General features: G+C 37.6%; 1 protein-coding gene across 8 annotated transcripts in view; it reads left to right on the plus strand.

Moving 5' to 3' along the window:
• Nucleotides 1-14,457, plus strand: part of LOC107562294 (leucine-rich repeat and immunoglobulin-like domain-containing nogo receptor-interacting protein 1) — an 89,177-nt gene that overhangs the window by 55,678 nt on the left and 19,042 nt on the right. The window contains exons 1-2 of one of the 8 annotated variants that reach the window (XM_016246917.1): nucleotides 9,303-9,320; nucleotides 9,470-9,535. The exons of 1 other annotated variant lie outside the window; for it this stretch is intronic. In XM_016246917.1, coding sequence (XP_016102403.1) covers nucleotides 9,482-9,535 — 54 coding nt within the window. In that variant the 5' untranslated portion in view covers nucleotides 9,303-9,320; nucleotides 9,470-9,481. Of the gene's footprint in view, nucleotides 1-1,526; nucleotides 1,555-1,695; nucleotides 1,997-9,267; nucleotides 9,321-9,423; nucleotides 9,536-10,137; nucleotides 10,164-14,457 lie in introns of those variants that run through there. 6 more of the 8 variants (XM_016246919.1, XM_016246918.1, XM_016246923.1 and 3 more) reach the window with 6 other exon arrangements.

Consider the following 14,457-nt stretch of genomic DNA (forward strand, 5'->3'; position numbering starts at 1 on the left):
ATATATATATATATATAACATTTTACCTCAAACTTCATTGATATGTATATATTTTTGGTTGTTTGTTTTTTCTCTTATGTCCACTGAAATATTGATGCTGGTAAATCACTCACTTTTGGATCCTATACACACAACTCAAACTCTCAAATGATACAGTTGTCACCATCTTATGACAGGAAGTTCACTTTGAGAACTTGAGGCTTGTTAGCTGTGACACACACGCGCACACACACACACACTCAGGTGTTAAGAGACTCCTATCCTGTAGGTTTAGTCTCTGCATAGCCGTGGCGTCTGCAGAAATCTCTCATAACTCATCCGTTAATGCAGCCCAGTCGGAATAAGGCCATCGATCCAGGCATACGTCTGTCTGGAAAATCTCCTGATTTATCAGGTGGAACCTCGACTTTTAGGACCCGGCGGGTAAATGACTTACGTCAATAGGGTGCGTGTGATGTGCACTGACCCCTATGAATTTAAACAGACAGCTGTTATGTAATGGGAGGCCGTTTGTTTATGCTGCTCACAGCTATTGTGTTCAAACAGCTTCTTCAGGCGGATGCTTAAGGTGCCCGGAAAATGATTTTTTTAGGCAACTGCAATCTGAGTGAGAGCAACAGCGCCCCCCAGGACCTCATGTGTGGTACTGCAGTCAACAACAGCAAGAAAATGATTCTTCTGGACGTTTTCCTTAGAAAAAAAAATGCTGTAGGTTGAACCAGAAGGTATTATCGTAGTATTTTGATATTCATCATATGATTTATTCATCATTTGATAATCTTTATATCAAATATGAACTCAGACGTTTTTGATATGTAACTTGATACTATCAATATTGACCATGTATGGACAAAAAATATGCACTGAGACATTTTTCTAAATATCTTCTTTTTTGTTCCACCAAAGAAAGTCATACATGTTTGGATGGAAATGATGACCAAGTTTTCATTTTTGAGTAAACTGCCCCTCATGCTGTGAAGAAATACATTATGGATCGAGTAGGTAAACATTAAAATGTGTCAGATTTGGCAATGTCTGTGCTGACTACATATCTGTAGGCCTGTAAATTATTCCGGAATCGTGTGGATGGATCAAAACCAGTGATCAATATTTTTCTTGATATTGCTTCTCGGGAGTTTTGTATATTTACCGCTATTTCTTTTTGGTCAGAAATATGGCGGCAGTGAGGAAAAGTTCATGTGACTTAAACAGATGAAGATTCAATGGTACTGTCTGATTACTGCATTTATTCAATTGCTTATGCTTGTATTATTCTCGGGTTGCTTTAGATAAATGTATATTTACAGGATTGGTGTATGATATTATAGCCTATTAGCCTACCATCATGGTATGTTTTCTGTAAGAATAAACATTTATAGATATCTCAGTTTGATCACACTACATCGATGGTGCCTTTGTATTTTAAGGGAGGTTTATGGGACGTGTTACTTCAATTAAACGGAGGTCATTTAAAAATAACCGTGTATCGATTATTTCTACAGTAGTTACTTACTGATATTTTGGCGGGAAATATGGTTCTCGTGGTAAGCTGTGGTAAGGAAGAATCTCTCTCACACGCACGTTTCGGGGCAGTTTATTTGTTCAGACATTTCTGAGAGGCTGAATAAACGCGGCTTGGAGACGCAGGCGCGTTTATGTGTGAGTGTTCGGCGCTGGGTGAGTCCAGACTGCAGACGGGAGAAGAACAGAATTATTAGGACAGACGGAGGGTAGCAGAATATCTGTGCGACTCCTTGAGCTCGTCGATCCGCCGAGAGATGCTATTGATGAAGATGATGATGATGATGTTGATGGTGTCTGTGATCATATGAAGAGAGTTGATATGTATGTTCCTATGAGGGATCGTCTGTGATCATATCAAGGGTTTATCAGGCACGGATATAAGCACTTTCAGCGGTGTTTGTGGACGGATCGTCGCGTTTTATAAGATGAACATATCCGCGTATGTGTTATTGCAGCGATACAGAATGATGCTGTAAGTTCACAACGCTTCGAATTTTAAGGTGTGTGTGTGTGTGTGTGTGAGAGAGCGAGAGAGAGAGAGAGTGCGATAGACTGCTTATATTATTTAAGAGTAAATGCTATTTGTGTGTGTGTGTGTGTGTGTGTGTGTATTATTTAAAATGAAAGTAATAAATAAAATATATGCTTTTCACCTATATATTTTACACACACACACACAAACACATATAAATATATATATATAACTTTACATAATATATTGTCGCATTATCTAATTTTACTGTTAAATGTTTTGCAGACTTCTTACTGTCTTACCAGACAATTCAGCACAAGCATTTGGGTCAGTCGGTGTTGTCTGTGAAGCTTTCTTCTGGATTAAATGATTTGTCAAGTAACGTTAGTTATTGAACAAAAAAAAATTACCACACTGGGAGAAATCAGTTTGACATGGCTAAAAATTTAGGGGTGCCCAGAGCCAAAAAAAAAGCCTTTGAAATTGGAAAAATATCCCCCATGATGATTTTTTCCCCTATAGCCTGATTTGTGAAATAGTTTGATAAAAGTCCCATTAAGGCCTTCACATCGGCATTGATGGTTCCATTAAGATCCTTTAACACCTATATGGAACCTTTCCATTGCACAAAATGTTCTTTAGGTTATTAAAATGTTCTTGACAGTAAGAAAGAAAATGGCTGTTTTAAGAACTGTTCACTGAATTGTCTTTGGGGAACCAAAAAATGGTTCTTCACTACGGAATCCCCCTTTTGGAACCTTTGTTCTTAAGAGTGTATGAATTGATCAAATTTAAGTATTTGACACAGAGGGATGAAAAACATATTTTCGAAAGTTATACCCTCATAAAGGTCAAAAATGCCCTTGAAAATCAAATCAATGGAATATCAGTGGAAAAATTGCTGGTCTTCATGGTCATTTTATTGTTTGGTACAATCATGTTAGTGAAGATCCGTGCAGAAAGGCTTTAGAATGGTTGGACAAAGCTGTAGAATCATCATTCAGAAGGCTCTAGAATGAGCAGCTGCCTTTAATAAGTACTGTGCCATTCAGTGAAGTTGATTTCTGAATTGATCTGATTTGGAATTGAGGAGTTGATGCCAGGTGCTACTGATATCTCTGTCCACACAGAATATTAAATCAGTCTGGGCAATTTCAGCCCAGCTGGCTCGGACTATATTGGGTTGTGTGTGTGTGAGTTATCCATTATGTCTGCTGCTGTTGGATTAGTTCTTCGTATAAATCTCACAGGAGCTAAAAGATTTCCCACAGAAATACTGGTCCAAATATCACTTCCTCAGTGTGAGCTATGAATTCAGGGTCCTCGTGAATAAACCTCACATACATATAAAACTTGGAACGCCGGGCTCAGAAGAGCTCGCTCGCCATTTGTTACGCCCACGCGGGCATTTGTAAAAAGCAGGCTTGACGTGACAATGTGCTTGCTGCCGTGCGAACGTTTGACCCGGTGCATTTACTGTCTCCAATGGTGAAAAAATAATGTGTGTTTCATTGTGATCGCTGGTTTTACAAATGTAATCAGCGTGATGGACGGCACTTGTAGTGCAATAAAGGCATCGGCGGAGAATGAATTCGCTTTGTGTCAACAGAATTCACTTTCATTACTCCAGTGTGCAAATAATATGATGTACAAATAGGTCCGACTGATGTCATTTCGACAGGGCCTGGATGAATCTCTGATTCGTATATTTTATTTGATAGTAGCGATGATATCTGGCTTTAAACTCAAGCTGTGAGACTGGGCTTCTTGATGAACACGTTTGCAGCACCATGTGAGGTGATTTTAACTGTATAACCAACAAGGTGACCGTGTGTTATTTTATTTTTTTATTCACTCCCAGGGTACCCATTATCTGACTGCAATCACCAATCCTCATGGAGGAAAGGGTCATTTACATGTAATATTTTACCAGTCAATGTAAATGTTATATGTCATTGTTTACTCACCTCAATGTCGTTTTAAACCCATATGACTTTCTTCCATAGAATACAAAAGAACTGAAGCTTTCAAGCTTCGAAAAAAGAATGCGAAAGCATTGTACAATTACCCTAAAAGTGTTCAGTACAATTGGTGTGCTATATCTGTGAGTCTTCTGCAATTGTGATCAATTTGTTTGAAAAATGAACCAAAATGTTAATTTCTGTCAGGACCACTATCGTCAAAGATGATTGACAATTAGCATACAGTTTGGATTGGCGGTATGGTTCTGTTCTGGGCAAGAACTCCCTGTGCATCCATGCAGCCTAGCATAGATGAGAGCAGGGAGAGCAGCGATAACCCCCCAGGGTAAACAGAACAGAACCTACATAAATGTATTGCAGATATTGTTAAAGTTCAATCATTTTATGTACACATTGTAGAATTGGTCTGATTCAAGTTGAATCAGAAGGCTGAATCCCGACTGACAGAGGAGGAGTTGGGGATGGAGGAGGGTAATTAGCTATTGAGCAATGCGAAAACTGCTGATAATACTGAGGGACCTTATATATGAATGCTTAGATAGGTGTCGTAGTCCCATAGGTAGATGGGGATCAGCTGAAGGTCAGCTGATGCGAGCTTGACTAACGTGACCTGCCAGAACTAACGCTACGCTTGATTTTTATTATTCACTGATCATCTTCGACTCCAGTGAGTCAACTTGAGAGCCAACTTGAGAGCCAGATCAGTCCAGTTTGTAAACTAATCATTCAGACTCTTTTTGTGAACTGAACCAACTGATTCATTGAAAAGATTAGTTCAAAAGAATGAATAATTCACAAATCAGTGCTACTTCTCATAAAGGGAAAAGACACTAATATAGTGCACAAGTCGTATGGACTACTAAAATAAAATAATTTTGAATAAAAATAAAATAGTTTTGGATAAATATTAAATAATCTCAAGTACATGAATTATATTAAATAATTATGAAAATAAAAGATTTGTTCTAAAGAATGAATCATTCATGAATCAGACCCAGTGCTACTTCTCATAAACTAAAAATATTGTAATATACTGCACAAGTTGTATGTACTACTTATAGTGTCAAATATAAAATCATTTTGGATAAATAAATAAATATAAAATAATTTCAGGTAAATAAATAAAAATCATTCTGAATAGCAATCAAAATGCAAGTAAAATAATTAATCATTCATGAATCAGACTGAGTGCTACTTCTTATAAACTGAAAATATTGTAATAACGTGCACAAGTCATGTGTACTACATTTATAGTTGAATATAAAATAATTTTGGGTAAATAAATAAATATAAAATAATTTCAAATAAAAGATTTACTCAAATAAAAATGAATGAGTCACAAATCAGATTTAGTGCTACTTCCCTTATGAACTGAAAAGATTAATTGAAATCTAGTGCACAAGCCCCTTTGTGTTCCACTAGAAAGAAAGTCATGCAGGAATTAATGACAAAATTATAATTTTGGGGTGAACTGTCCCTTTTAAGCAAGTGTACGTACAATAAAAAAATGTTGTGTGCATTTAATTTGTGTCTGCAGACTTTGATATTGTTAAATACACAAGCTTTAAGTATGGAAATTTTGCTAAAGCTTTCCAAACATCAGGGATCTCTGGTCTGCAGATGGATTCACTGGCTTGTTGTGTAGCTCAAGACTTTAAAGATCTGAAACTATGCAGATGAGAGGGAGGGGCATGCGAAGGGGAGGAGTTTGTCCCATTGTGTCTTATTGCTGATGACTTGTGTCACACACACATGCTCACTTACTCCTGGCTCTTTAAAGTCAAATCACTTACAGTCTCATTGTCAGAGCGAGAGAGAGAGAGAGCGAAATAGAGCAGCTTACCTCTAATCTTTAAATGAAATGCTTTTTGCCCAGGAGAAAAGCCCCACTGAATAACTATTATTTTATCCATTAGTTTTGCATTAGTTTCCTGAAATTTTAATCGCTGTCTGTTTAGCTAATAGTCAGGCACGGTGCATCCAAATGAAATTATTTCGGAAATCAGGATTTTTGTCTGTGCGTTGTCAAAGGAATACTCCTCTCTTCCTCTCTTGGTTGTTATATTAGTGATATTCTCCAGCAGACGTTTAATGTCGCAGCATCATATTACGCTTTAAAAAGACATTAGGTGCAGTTCAAGACGTTTCCCTAAAGCGACATGAAACTGCATTAATGTATGATACATGAACGCTGGATTCATGTTTTTATGATGACTCGTAGGATGTTCTGGAAATGAATTGGCAGTAACGAGCCAGCAGAGCTCATTAGTGTTGCAGGGAGAAGATGCTCTAGTCCTGCTGAGTAAATGTTAATCACAATGGAAGATTCTATGGGAACAACTTGGAAATGTCAGGTAGTCGTGCGGCGGGGCCTGGGTTGTGGGTGGCTCTCGTGTTGTGGTTGTGTTTTTTCGTCTGTCTGCGGGCGGTGCCTGTATTGTGACTGGGCGGTAGAATTGAGTCAATACCAGAAATGTAGCTTTAAATGGATACCATAGGCAATAAAAACCTGCCTCAGACAACAGGATGAAACTGAAAATCATTTTATTAACAGCTCTTCGTAAAATATTACAAATTACTTAATTTTTTAAAATTGATTATTTATTTTAGTAAGTAAATAAATTGTCAAAATAATAATCAAAATACAATAATTTATTCTTCTTATTATTATTTAACAAGTATTAAAGCTGAAGTTTTATTGTGAAATTTAGATTTAAAAAATATTTATTCAAAATAAATAATCAAAATAAAAGTAATTATTCATTAAAAATGTATGTGAGTGTTTGTGTGTGTGTGTGTATATATATATTTTATATAATTACAATTTTATATTATTGTTTAAATTATTCTTATTAAAAGTATTATTTTAATAATGATCTAAATATGATATAATAATAATTAGGGCTGAAACGATTCCTCGAGTAACTCGAATACAAAAAATCATCGAGGCAAATTATGTGCTTCGAAGAATCGGTCTTGGCCACTTGAGAGCGTGTGTGCGCAACAGGAAGTAAGTGCGCAAGACTGTCCCAGATCTTAAAAACGCCAGAGCGCAGTGCCCTTAACACACACTAAATCCACACTATTACTACGCTTAGTGTATCCCATCATGCATCATGTTGTGGAAATAAATCGTGAGACTTTTTGCCGAGATCTCATGAGAGGTCACGGAAACCTTTCCAATGTATGTGAAATATTAATAATAATTAGATATTACATATAATTTGGTAGTAAAACAAAGAGTTGCATGTTTTATTAGTGCAAATGAGTAGTGGTGATAATTATTTTGTACAGCATTTGCAACTGCTTTTTATCACTAGAAGCACCACAAAATTAAATGATGTCATCTGTTATAGGGACTACTGAACAAATATTTAGAAGTTGATTTTAAAATGCAAAGTATTGAAAATAAAAATAAAGCTCTGTAAACACTTGCATTTTTACAACACTATAAGTGTGTCCTATCAGGTAATGAAAAGTTGTACGCACACTTGTGGTCTTCATGCTCACTTGATCACTTGGACCAAATACAGGAAATACGTCATAGAAGTAGTCAAGTGGTGAAGTGGAAAGACCGCAAGTGTGGGTATTTGGACAGGGCAAAAATCTCGTTCACTGATCTGCTCCCCGCTATGCTCTGCTCACATGCGCTGATAATAATAGCTTTGCCAGGGTTTTTATATTTTTATACATGTTTACTTGATATTTCTTTACACAAAATCATAATTTCTATTCATTTCCCACTGATTTACGCGATCTGATGAGCATCCGGATCGGCTTTCACCGTGGACGAAGCGGAGTCCAGCCCGGGGTCGTCACATGTGGTTGCTGCAAGCCTCATTTGTCGAATCCGCCGGCCGCGCTGTTCTCAAGCCCGCCGCCTCTGCTCACTCTAACCCTCCGGCCTCTGCTCACTCTAGGCCGCCGTGTGTGACGCTGTGTTTCATTGTGAAAGCGAAACTACTTTGTTTGGCCTTCCAAAAATGGACACGACTAGAAATCAGTGGTTAAGTTGTATTTACAACACTGTTCCAGAACATTTCAACCCAAATATTCAGATGTGTGCAGCGCATTTTATGGAGGACTGTTTCCTGATCCTGGTAGAGTAGACTACAATGCCGGCTGTTCTGACTCACAAACTGTACGTACGTTTTTTATATTTAAAGAGTTTTTATATTTTATATTTTTTATATTTAAAGCGAGTTTTTTGGGCAGTGTAGAGTAGGGCTTGTTGTTTGTCATTTCTCCGATCACAAATGCAAAAGACAGTATAAGTAATTATAATCCATAATTATGTCCCCACTGGATGCAACGAATGCCTCGTTTATAATGGGTTTTCATGTTTTTGAATCATCGCTCCGGCCTGACAGGGCATCATCACAGTATGGTAGGGGCGTAACATTTCCGTCTCACACTTGAGGTATTCAGCCAATCATAACGCACTGGATAGCTGGCCAATCACAGCACACCTCGCTTTTCAGACTGATGAGCTTTGTAAAAATCGACGCGTTTCAGAAAGGCGGGGCATAGAGGAGAAACAATAATGTACAATATGTGGAAAATAATGTGTTTTTGAACCTTAAGCCGCTAAAAGTCCGGTTTAATATGAAGACATTGCAGCAGAAATATATTACTATTGTTCAGCAGAATGTACATACTACTAGGCCTAATATTAAAATTATGAAAACTTTATTTTTAAAGGAATGATCACACAACATTTCTTCCATGTTTTAATTTTAATAGTAAATCCCCTTTGTTTGCCAAAAAGTTTAATTTTCAATAATTTAAAGATAAATTATATTAATGTTTTATGCCTTCATTTGATAACCAGATACACAACACAGAATTTCTGAGGAAAAAGAAAACATTTCATAAGGCTATTTTAAGAATAAATAACAATAAAACATTAGGTAAGATAATAAATGTAATAAAAATAATTATTATTATCATTATAACAAATCAAAATTCCAAAATCAAAATTGGTGATCTGTTTTGAGTCTTTATTGTTATTTTTTTGTCTTTATTGTTATTTTTACATAAACATTAGATTATAAATGACATAAGGGTGAATACAGAATTTTAATTTCCAGATGTACATGTAGCCTAATGCAGTTTGACTAAAATGTTTTCCCAAAATTATTGGGGACGCTATCTTTTGCATAAACTGCCACTGTCGTCACATTCCGAAATGTGCAAAATGATTTGGAGTGTGGGCAGAACTTTTATTGTATCATAGTAGCGCTTGTTTTGTCACTGCAGGAAGTTTTGAATTGTGGCTGTGGGCGGTGCTTATATTGTGGTGGGCGGGGCTTCTGTTAACATGCAGATCTGAGGCAGAGAGTGTGAGTAGCCTACTTCTCAAATAGCCATTGCCTGTTAATGTGTTTTGAAGTGTGTGTGTGTCCTTGTTTTGGAAATCAGATTGCAGTGTGTGTGTTTGTGTGTGTGTGTGTGTGTGTGTGTGTGTGTAAGTAATCAGTATTCTTCTCAGGCCAGTAGATCGATGGAAGCTCAGCAGCTGGTTTTGCTTGCTGAATGCGATGGCAACACCCATCAGGTTTGTGTGTGTACATGTATATGTGTGAGTATACAGTGTAGTGTTTATGTCTATGTGTGTTTGTGTGTGTGTATCTTCGAGTCGATTGGCGTTAGTGATCTGAGTTCAGAGTGGTTATAAATTCTTTAGGACAGTCGAGTCGTGCAGTGATGCCTAATGGCAGTGCTGCTTAAAGCTCCGATTAAGGTGTGTGTGTGTGTCTGTGCGCGCGTTTTTGTGACAAATGAGGACATCAATTTGTATAATGACAAGGGTATGACATAGGTATTACAAGGAGAAGGTGACTTTTCAGGACATTACCCCATGTCCCCACTTTTCAAAACGCATATAAATCACACAGAATGGATTGAAAATCTGAAATAGCACAAAGTCTCCTGTGAGGGGTAGGTTTAGGTGTAGGGTTGGTGTAGGGCAATAGAATATACAGTCTGTACAGTAGAAAAACCATTACGCCTATGGGATGTCCCCACTTTTCACAAAAACAAACGTGTGTGTGTGTGTGTGTGTGTGTGTGTGTGTGTGTGTGTGTTAGTGTGTTAAAGAGGCTGAGGTAAGCATTCCCAGACTAACGCTTTCTTTAATTGGATTTGTTTATTCATCAGCAGTCCTGCTGGATTTACTGCGTGAGGTAAATATGCTGATAGCACCAGCAGTTAGCCTAGATCCACATGAGAGCATCAGCTCAGATAATTGTGACCCTGGACCACAAAACCAGTCTTTTTGCTATTTTTAGCAATAGCCAAAAAAAACATTGTATGGGTCAAAATGATTGATTTTTCTTTTATGCCAAAAATCATTAGGATATTAGGTAAAGATCATGTTCCATGAAGATATTTTGTAAATTCCCTACCATAAATATATCAAAACTTAATTGTTGATTAGTAATATGCATTGCTAAGAACTTCATTTGGACAACTTTAAAGGTGATTTTCTCAGTATTTAGATTTTTGCACCCTCAGATTCCAGATTTTCAAATAGTTGTATCTCAGCCAAATATTGTCCGATCCTAACAAACCATACATCAACGGAAAGCTTATTTATTCAGCATTCAGATGTTGTATAAATCTCAATTTCCAAAAATTGACTCTTATGACTGGTTTTGTGCTCCAGGGTCACAATTCATGTTTCCAAAAGAACATCAGATGAGACGGTGTGTCAGAGCTGTCTTAAAGGGGCCGTATTCTACCTTTTTTGTAGCCACCTTTGCTAAGCCCTGCCATAAGAACGTTGCTGACACATTCAAGCATACATTACATTACTGTTCAAAAGTTTTTGAAAGAAGTCTCTTATGCTCACTGAGGCTGCATTTATTTGATCAAAAATACAGTAAAAAGAGTAAATATTTTTACCATTTAAAATAAACTAAATGAAATAAAAAAATTAATTTATTCGTGGGATTTAATGCTGAATTTTCAGCATCATTACACCAGTCGTCAGTGTCACATGATCCTTCAGAAATCATTCTAATATGTTTATTTGCTGCTCAAGAAACATTTCTTAACAGTTAACATTAACAGTTCTTCATTATTAAATTTTTTAGGATTCTTTTATGAATAGAAAGTTGAATACATGATATACAGTAGTACACATATACAACATTATACTGTACATTTTATCTTTACTGTCACTTTTGATCAGTTTAATACATCATTGCTGAAGAAAAGTATTAATTTCTTTCACAAATAATCTTACCGAACCCAAACTTTTGAATTACACTGTAAGTCTGTGCAGTCGTGTGTAGTTTTAAACAGAATTTTACATAAACTAGCATTAGTAAGTTATCTTAATTTACACTACTATTTTACATACAACGTTAACTTTTATACCGTTTTTGTTTTAGTCATAGGTTTTGTCTTAGTTTTAATAAATATAATTTCATCAAATTTACTCAATATTTCATCATATTCATTCATTTCAGTCACTGAGAAAATAAAACCAAATATTCAGACATTTTATATATTAATTCTTATATAATTAATTTGGTTGGTTTAAATTTTTTTTTTTAAGGATTGCGTTCACATAGCGCATACTATATATTATAATGGTAAAACAGGCCCATTGCATTGTGGGACGGTGTAATGTTAGCCTATGCAGAAGCCTATGAAGTGTGTAAGTGTGTGTTTTGTGGTTCTGTAGGATTGGTTTACGTCGTTGAATCTCCTCTCTGAACCATTCAGATCAATCGGCAGCGACTAAAATAGAAAGCAAGCTGAGATTTGTGCTCTGAAGAGAGGAACAGAGCGTTGTAGAGGCGGTGGAGTTACAGAGGTCATGTGATCTCTGCCAAGGGTTCGTGTTTCAGGAGACGATGAGTGTGCGGCGTTCACCAGATGCCTGGAGACAGAACGCGATTCATGAGCCTGAGCGAGAGAGACAGAAAACTGTTGGTGAAAACTGAGCTAAGTGTGCGTGTGTGTGTGGAAGCCAGTGTTAAAGAGGAAAGAGAGAGGAGGGGTGTGGTTGTGCTCCATTTCCAGATAGATAGAGAGAGGATGACACAGCTAACAGCACAGACAGGAAGCTTGTTGATGGATGACAGACTGATATCAAGAGTCTTTCCATATTATAGATGAATGCAGAGTTCAATTTCCACTACACAAACTCCCTGATGGATTCGCAGGAAGGCGACTGAGCCGTAACGATTCGGAAAGGCAGCTTTGACTCAAAAAAGAAAAATATTGGCAGTTTTTTCTATCAGATTGAATCTGCATATCAGTATACGCTACAGTACAAGTGTTCTGTCTCCATTTAGTCGGTGTACTGACAAAATCCTTTCATTACTTTTTTATGAAATAACATGAAACTGCTGTGGAAGAACTGTTTATATAATTTTATATCCAATATTTCAGCTTAAAAGAATACCAAAGAAAGGCGTGTTTAGTTGGCTCAAATTCATAAATAAAAAGGTAAGCAGAAGTTCATCCATCTAGAAAAGTAGTCCTCCAACTCCAAGACGATTTAGAGAACTTCACAGATCAAATAATAACAGGTTTTTACTGAATAATTCATGTAAGTGCTTTAACAAAAATCCAAGCTTCACATTTATGCAAAGAATTTGCTCTGTTTATTTCCATTTTAAGTGTGTCACTGCAAATTTTGCTGAGGAAAAATCTGTTTTAGTCCAAAAGCTGTCCTTTAAGCTTTTATTTGAACCCATTTAAAGGGGACATTGGATGCAAAATTCACTTTTACATGTTGTTTGCATATAAATGTGTCTTAGCAGTGTGTGGACACAGCCACCCTACAATGACAAAAGTCCATTCACTCCTTTATTTTAATCCACAAAAAACCTAAACAGACTCCAATTAAGCCGTTTTGATTTTCTGAGCAGTATTACGTCATACTGCTCAGGCCCCGCCCATGACCGCTGATGGACACTCCCATATTAGCATATTTTCGCCCTCAGCCAGTTGTACGCTGTCTGCCATTTTCTCCGTGCTCGAGCAGCTGTAAGCAATGCAGATGTTTTGTAGTTGGATGTAAAAGTGAACATAATAAGGCCTGTTTCGCAGCGCATGAGAAGCACTTTTTTTTCGGCGTGCATGTTAACAAATGAGTGCATTCACACCGGGAGCAGGAGCAGTGCGTGAGCAGCACTGAAGCAATGGTTTTGTGAATGCACTCATTTGTTAACATGCACGCCGAAAAAAAGACAAGCTGAAACTGGCCTATGAGCCACTGAGGATGCAGTGGAGTTTTGTTTTTGGTGGTAACATGCCACCGAATTCCAAGTAGATATAACTGCAGACCGGAGATCTCCAAAATGGGGCGTGAACTCCAAAAGTAGGCAGAACCTCCAAAATGGGGCGGGGTCTCCATGCGCAAAGACTTTCACCATTGGCTCTGGCTCCAGCCAATTGTTATTGACTTTCATTTCAGAATAAAACTTTATAAATTAAACATTGTTTCTAGTTAATCTAAAATAAAATATGCTATATAAATAAATATTCTCCGTTAGAGCAGAGCCCAAAGCTCGTGGCCAGTGGTGGTCGGACTGGAGTTTGAACCTCTGCTTCGTGATATAAACGCGAATTACCCACGAGCTCTCCCGCGAGCCGTCCCAGCGCAGCGCAGGGGAAAGATTTTACTCTATCGCTTTGTTCTAAGCAACGGGGGTGTCCCGGGGCTCGAAATTCATAGGGTAGGAGGGGGTAGTGACGCTGGGTGTAACTAAAAAGGTGCCATTGTCCGGTGAGGTCCGGTTGGGGAGTTACGGAACGATCTCATATATGGCATAATCTTATTAACTGTTTAACTCCTGAACTGCATCTTTCTTTACCACGCAGCGCCAATCCCGCCATGCAGTCAATTTCACTGGTTAAGGTTAGGGTCAGGTGTGGGGTAGGTTTAGGGGTTAGCATTTTTGTAGCATAGTGTAGGAAATCAACACTTTAATTGACACAACCAATAAAAACGTTAGAATCAGCTGTGGGGCGGAGTTTGCACTGAAGTGGATTGGGGGGAAAAATTGCGCATGCGTGTCATGTGCCTGTCTGTCAATGGGAGGAAGCCACGCCCTATTTTGTAGGGGCGGGGTGAGCAGAGCTCATTATCATTTAAAGAGACATGCACTGAAACATCTCGCTGTGAACAGAGCGGTTTTTGACAGGGTAAAAAGGGTGTTGTTTTACACAACCATTGAGGAATTTTAACCAAAGTATGTTGCAGACATTTCATGAAGACACTAAAGAATCAAACCAACTTGTGGAAATTGTGCATCCGATTTCCCCTTCAAAGGAAGATTCTGGGTTCAGTCCGGATTCAAGTTCAGTCAACAGCATTTGTCAGTATAATTTTGATTGCGGTATAGTTCACCTAAAAATGAAAATTTGCTGAAAATGTACTCACCCTCAGGCCATCCAAAGATGTAGATGAGTTTGTTTCTTCATTGGAACAGATTTGGAGAAATGTAGCATTACATC

The sequence above is a fragment of the Sinocyclocheilus grahami genome, unplaced genomic scaffold (assembly GCF_001515645.1).
Source record: "Sinocyclocheilus grahami isolate Dianchi unplaced genomic scaffold, SAMN03320097.WGS_v1.1 scaffold816.1, whole genome shotgun sequence".
NCBI lineage: Eukaryota > Metazoa > Chordata > Actinopteri > Cypriniformes > Cyprinidae > Sinocyclocheilus > Sinocyclocheilus grahami.